General features: G+C 30.3%; 1 protein-coding gene across 1 annotated transcript; it reads right to left on the bottom strand.

Annotated features, from left to right (window-relative positions):
- Window positions 1-232: 232 nt before the first annotated feature.
- Window positions 233-2,469, bottom strand: LOC145628117 (uncharacterized). The gene is made up of 2 exons (XM_081680435.1): window positions 1,421-2,469; window positions 233-1,334 (listed from the first exon to the last, which is right to left on the bottom strand). The coding sequence occupies exons 1-2, from the start codon at window positions 2,467-2,469 to the stop codon at window positions 233-235; spliced, it is 2,151 nt and encodes a 716-aa protein (XP_081536561.1).
- Between the last annotated feature and the right edge of the window lie 4,722 nt (window positions 2,470-7,191).

Consider the following 7,191-nt stretch of genomic DNA (forward strand, 5'->3'; position numbering starts at 1 on the left):
TGTGGCAAATTTTCAATTAATTAGCTCCATACAATATGTAGTATTTTTTCAAATAATCCCAATTGTCGTCCGTATATATATGATCGATTTATGTGTAACCAACTATAAGAAAATTAATAGAGACAAACAATGCAAGCTAAGAAGTAAGTGACATATAAATTGAATAATGAGAGTTTTTTTTTTAAAAAAAAAAAAAATTATTCCATATAATAGACTACATATCAAAAATGAACTAAAGCCAACAAGTGTTTAGTGGTTCAGTAGTGTTACAAAAATTCTTCATGAAATCTTCACTCCTACAAACATGATACGTACTTGTTTCAAGCGAGTAAGAAATTATACCATTACCTTTAAGCCTTGACACATATATCTTATTTCTCATTCCGACTTCTAAAATTGGTTTTGAAATCGACGATGAACGATTGATAAACAAGCTATGGTTACCAAGATTTTGAACATCGACCCATTGTTTCTTAAAATGGTTAAACTCGAACACTTTAATACTCCATCCCATATAGCCAATGAATACCGCAAGGAGCTTTCCACCGCACTCGACTAAGTGAGATGAATGAAAATGAGCAAAGGGAATTGATGGTCTGTGATAAACGTTCCAACTTCCGACTCCATCTACCAATTCAAATGCTCCAAGATGTCCAAATTTCCTATCAAGCACGTAAAATGCTCCATTAAAGTAAACTGGACTACTAGTCCCAACACAAAATTCATCGTCATTGTTGTCGACATCAACTCGAGTCCACCTTTCATCTCCATATCGAAGGTAGTAGATGACTAGATAATTAAAGGAAACAAACTGAACAGTCACACAGTCAGTAGACGTAGGATTTGTTGAGAATCCAATGCTTCTAACATCCCAAAGGCTGACCTTTTCGTTCGGGGGATAGTCCCCCTTTACCCTTGTTAAGGGATTGCAAAACTTTATCGATCGTGTCTTGTCAATTGATAATATTAGCCACCCATCTTTGGAGAAATCTATGATAAAAGGATCCGGAGATAAGTCAAGGGTCATACTATGTGAGTCTTCTCGACTTGGGTCCATTACTTGACATAGCCCGCGACTACTCTTAAACCAGATAAACAAGGGGAGCTTGCTATTAGTGTCGACATTCCATTTAGGTAGTGTTGAGTGAAATGTCTTACAACTTGCTCGGAAATTCCAATAATCGAACAAATGCATATACGTGGAAACCAAGTGTATCATGTCTATAGGGAGCTCGACAAACATGTTTCTTTCTTTTGAAAGCTTTGTGGAATCAATCAGAATAGTGTCGATCAATTCTTGTCCTTCGATATCCTTGATTGCTACTAATCTGTCACTACAAAAACAAAGAAAGTTGGTTTAATACAAAGTTCTAATAAATATGAATTTAAACAAAACAAGAGAACTAGTACAAGTACTAACCTATAATTATAATGTTGTTGTGGTGGCATCATATTTACCCAAATAGGCGTGCTAAAAGGGGTGGACAAGGCTGCACAAGTCGAATGCATAGTCAATGTATCATCATCTAATCTATAAACATAGAGGACTCGATCATCAATGGGAGAAAGAAAGTAGACACAATTCTCTTGGACTCCGGTTGACGCCGTAGCTCCCCAACACCAAGTACAACAATCACCACCTACAAAAAGCGAACGACCACCCAAACACTTAGTCTCTACCCACTTCGATTCAACCGTATCCAATTCCCAAACTTTGACTTCACTGATTCGAGTATCCCACCCTTTGCGTTTAAAAACACCCACACAATATATAAGACTACATGATTCAACCAAGTAGTGCTTATCATGATAACTACCATGATCGCAAATTGGATCCTTTAACCCTTGCAAGGGCTTTAAGGCAAGAGAGTAGGATCCGGAGCCATCATCTGCTATCGCGGTTTCCATACTCACCATACATTGAAATACACCACCATAGTCAATCGGATCCCTTATACCAGCCATGCCGTACATAATTCCATTTAACGCCGCGACTAATTTTATTTCTGCATTATTACCATCAAGTTCTATCCTCTGACTCACCCAACTAGTACAATTCATGGTTGGACTACAAGAAAACACTCTGTCTTTAAAAAACAAAAACAGAACATAACCTTTAGGATTATTTGGAGGGGAATTCGAAGTGATCACACAACAACTTAACAACTCTTCGTCTTCACTAATTGGTAATTCCGGAAGAAGAAAATATTCCAAAGTAATTAGATTTTTCATAGAGAATAGGTTCTTCTTGTAAAAATCGCGTAAGATTAACCATCCTTGACAACAAGCTTGTATAGTTTTGCCTCGCAATTCAGGAATGCTTTTGATGTACAACTCGTTAGAAAATATGTTACAGAATGTCTGAATTTGTTTCCTTCTATTACTTCCGTGGGTATACACAAGCCAAGGTATTTCCCCAACAACTGGACTCTTTAATTTTTCTGCCTTCTTTTTCATTGATCGATCCATCGATACGCTAATAGACAAATAAAATTTATTATAATTCAAATAAATTGAAATTTAAATTGTAATATTGTATAGAACCAAAATCAATGGTAAAACACTATACCAATTTACTGATATCTTAAAGCTAGCACCCGAATTTGCCTAGAAAACTTTCAACTCATACAAGCAATTTGTGATTATAAAATAAAAGAATTTAACTACAAAACTATCGTTATGTCTTATATATATATATACTCCGTGATAGATAATAGGTTAATATTATCTCGTTAATATTTTGTGAGAAGCCTCCACGAGAAGAATTACACTATTCTACATGGTATCAGATTCTTTCTAGAGTACACAATATTAACAAGATAATATTAACCTATCTATCACTCCGTAATGTGTATCTTTTGTTTCCAAGTTTAATTTCCTTATATATCAATATTAGTAATATTCTCAAAACCGCTATATAGTATATTTATGTTATTTATCATTATTTTCCTCTTCTAAAATTAAACGAGTACTCCGTATCATAATTAAATAATTATCCAAGTCACGAAAACATTCTAAGATGGAAAGTATGTTTTCATCTTTCAATATCTAACTTAATTCCTGATTAAGGGAGCATATCTTGTAACATTCCTAAAATAAAAATAAGGGACAAAAAAGGAATAATACAGCAAAACTTAAGTATATATTAAATCAAGTCAATCTAAACCGAACCTTTTTAAAGAAAGTATCAAAAGTTCAAAATAAATACGAGTATATATAACCAAGCAAGCTATGAAAATAGGAAATTTTAGTCAAACACATAATAATCAAGGCAATAAAAAAAATATTTCATAGTATAAAAATAAAAGGAAAGTTATTCAATCAAGTTAACCATAATTTATTGGGTCGGTGCATAATATTATTTGCGTGAGCTTAATTACTTGTTACAATTGCATCTTCTATATGCTTGGGTTTGGGGGGTATCGTAATTTCTTAACCTAATATGAAAATATTGAGTAAATGTTTGTTGGACCAATTATAATAAAATCTTGAATTATCATCTAATGAATTGTTTAGTTTATGAGGTTAGGAATCCTCATAGTTTCATTGTAATGTACGTGGATATCAACTAGAGCCAATTAAAATTATGAATTGTTTAGTTTATGAGGTTATGAATTGTTTTTTTGAAGAATTCAATTAAAATTATGTCTTTAAAAATCAAGGAGAATACAGTCAACACAAGTAATAGGTTCATGAAAAGCTTAGTTTAATTTGGGTCATTTGGAAACTTCTAGCTATGCATATTCTTTTTATTAATTAGACCAATCAGAATAAACAATCAAGTTTAAATTCTTCCATTTCACTATAATTGCATTATTTTTTTCAAGGGTAGCTCCTAATGCCACAACTTAATTATTTCAGGGGATTGCAAAATTTGCATATTGTTGTGAATTTAGTAATGTACTAAAGGATTAAAATCACGTCTGCATGACACAAAAACTGTTACAAAGTCTAGCTACAAGCTAAGGGCCTATTTTCATTTACTGAATTGAGATGAACTAAATATTTTATGAGAGAAAGAAATTATAAACTGAACTGAATTGAATTGAAATGAACTGAAAATAAGATGAAGAGAACAGACCCTAAATTCTTAAAAGCAAAAGGAAAAAACTAATGAACGCCCCAGGGGAAGTTGAATAAGCTAGCTAAACGTAGAAAGATTAAATTAAAATGAACATTAATTATACTAATCGACGCGTGATTTTGTCATACTTTCCCAAATTAATACCATTTTAGGTAATATTTTAAATGTTTATCCAACGCCCCGAGGGCGTTCATTAGCAAGATCCAAAGCAATATCATAATCATTTTCATCACTTTCATAAAATTAATTATAGCAGGTACATATTAATCAAAAGTGTCGTGTTTACATTTAGGGCCTGTTCCGATTGACTGAACTCAGCTGAACTGAACTTATTAATTAGTGATTTTAACTACGGATTAGTGATCTTTGATTATTTATTGATTATTTATTACTATACATATGTGCATATACAAATGTACATATTATTATTAATAATAATAATAATAATAATAATAATAATAATAATAATATTATTATTATTATTATTATTATTATTATTATTATTATTAATTATTGATTATTATTATTATTATTATTTATTGATTATTATTATTATTATTATTATTATTTATTGATTATTATTATTATTATTATTATTATTATTATTATTATTTATTACTTATTGATTATTATTATTATTATTATTATTATTATTATTATTATTATTATTATTATTATTATTATTATTGTTAATATTATTATTATTATTATTGTTGTTGTTGTTGTTGTTGTTGTCGTCGTTGTAATAAGAGCTTAAAAGAATGAAATTTGGCTTTATATCATTAGCAATATCATTAGACGTAAATTAAGAGCTGAACTGAACTGAGCTGAACTGAACTGAACTGAACTGAACTGAATTTCAACGGAAGAGAACATGCCCTTAATGCTCTATGGTACATTAGTTGTTAATTGTTCATTTGGGTTTGGGCGGCACGGCCGCACCCGGTATCAAGAGATATTCCACTTCATAAAACCAAAGAAATAAAGTTTCTTCCTAAAATTATATCGCAATAAAACAAGTAGTTCCTTAACCTTATAAACTGTTTAACCATCTCTTCTTTTCTCAATGTAAGACACTTATATGTGTTGTTTATGAAGTTTGTACTTCAACACAACCCATATAATCATGTAATCCATGTCTCCATGTATGATTTTGTTTACATGCAAGTCACGGGGAGTATTTTTATAGGCAATCAAGGTGATTAAGCAAATCATTATGCTTGGCTTAATGCACTTAAATTATAGAGTAGGGTATAAATGGTTGACTTTGATTAACTAGTTCGTTGTCGTGTTAAACTTAGCATGTGTAGGTGTACAATATGGCACTAAAGTTAGTATTCGATAATCATCATGCATACATATTAAACAGTATGTAATTAGCTTAGATTAGGACTAGTATCAATACCGAGGTTTAATTAGTATGAAATTATCATGTGATTTATTGGGATTGCATTGATGATCGAGATTTTATATATGAAAAAAATTTGGACAATGTGATGCCGTGAACGAATAATATGTTCATTGTTTATTATGTGTACACACGAATATGTCGAGTAATTTATTGTTTAAGTATTTAAACTCAATTAATGAAACCAAAAATACCACTTCATTGGGCGTACGCTAAGAGAAAATCATTAACACAAGAGCGAATTTTCTCGCTTGGAAGAAAATAAGGAAAAATAGGATGCAATGATATGTGTTAGAGAGATGATGATGAGACGTAATCAATATCAGAAAAGGTTAGACAAATGCGAGTCTCTCATATATCTTATAGGATGATTATTAGCCTAAAGAGTGAATTGGATGAAACGCAAAAAATAAAAATAAAAAATAAGAATAATGCATGCTATTTTGTACCGTGGAGGGCTCCTAGGCATGTGTGTGGTAAAGATAGCCAATCGCAAATAATTGAAAAGGATCATCAGAAATAGTCCAAATAGATTAAAGGATGAAAGATAGGGGATGAATTAAAAGCTAAACTTGTCATAATAGAATATCTTTTACCAAAACGGCTAATTTGACAAAAGTATTACCAAAATGGCTAAATATGAATTTTAATTCCAAAACTAGCTAAATTATTGACTTGGAATTAAATTAGTTATTTCTTTTTCCTTAATGTGCATCGATTTTTGTTTAGGGTTTACTTTATTGTTTATCTTTTTTTTTTTAATTTGGGACTTGTTAGACATCATTTTCGGTTTTCAGTTTCCTGTTATTTTTAAAACTAAAAACCAAAAACAGGAAACAAGAAAAAGGTGTTTCCACTTTTTTATTCTCATTTTTCAAAATTATCATGATTTTAATAAGTCTAAATTTTTTTGATTCAGTATGTGACATACATAATATACTTTTAAAAAACAAAAAACCAAAAAACAGAAAACCACGACGATGCCAAACAAACCCTTAGTTTTTGGTTTTATTTTAAGTTGAAAAATTTAACGATATACGGAGCACAAATATACTAATTTTTTTGTCTAGATCATCATATCATTTAAATTTGGAATTTCAAGTAGTATTGTTCTATCTACACTACCGCAAATTTATACAACGATAAGGGTTTTAAGGTATTGTTCATCTTTTTTCATGCCTATTCATTGTATACTCTCTGTTAATGTTAGCTAATTTAAATATTTTTGAGTTTAATGTGTACAATAAATCAAATTTACACATAATTATGTAAATATAATGGTAGACAATGAATATGTTCTCAATTGTATTTTTATTTTTATTTTTATTTTTATTTTATTTTTTTTGTTAATTGGAAATTTAATCTGAAACAATTTTTTTTTTAAATGTTGATGCTTGCACCTCTAAACAAAGTAGTCTCCAGAGAATTGTTGCAAATATATTATGTTGAATGCTATTTTTCAAACTAATGGGATATCTTTTTTTTGGTGCAAAACAAGGGATAGCCCCTAACAAAAGAAAAACAGACTAAAAGAAATTAAAACAAAGAAAGTAAAACAAACAAACACAGAAAACAAAAGCACACCCTACGAAAAACAAGCTAGCTACCCTCTCATCATTGGATATCTTAAATTATGGCACTAGAATCCCCCCTCCCCCCCAAAAAAAAAAAAAAAAATTAAAAATAATTAATTTTTTTT

Source organism: Chenopodium album, chromosome 4 (genome assembly GCF_948465745.1).
Source record: "Chenopodium album chromosome 4, dcCheAlbu1.1, whole genome shotgun sequence".
Lineage (NCBI taxonomy): Eukaryota > Viridiplantae > Streptophyta > Magnoliopsida > Caryophyllales > Amaranthaceae > Chenopodium > Chenopodium album.

Bases quoted from the DNA above. Each gene is read 5' to 3' on its own strand.
- LOC145628117 (XM_081680435.1), bottom strand. From the start codon at position 2,469: ATGGATCGATCAATGAAAAAGAAGGCAGAAAAATTAAAGAGTCCAGTT. The intron at 1,335-1,420 runs GTTAGTACTTGT...TTGTTTTTGTAG, and splicing joins CAACAACATTATAATTATAG to TGACAGATTAGTAGCAATCA.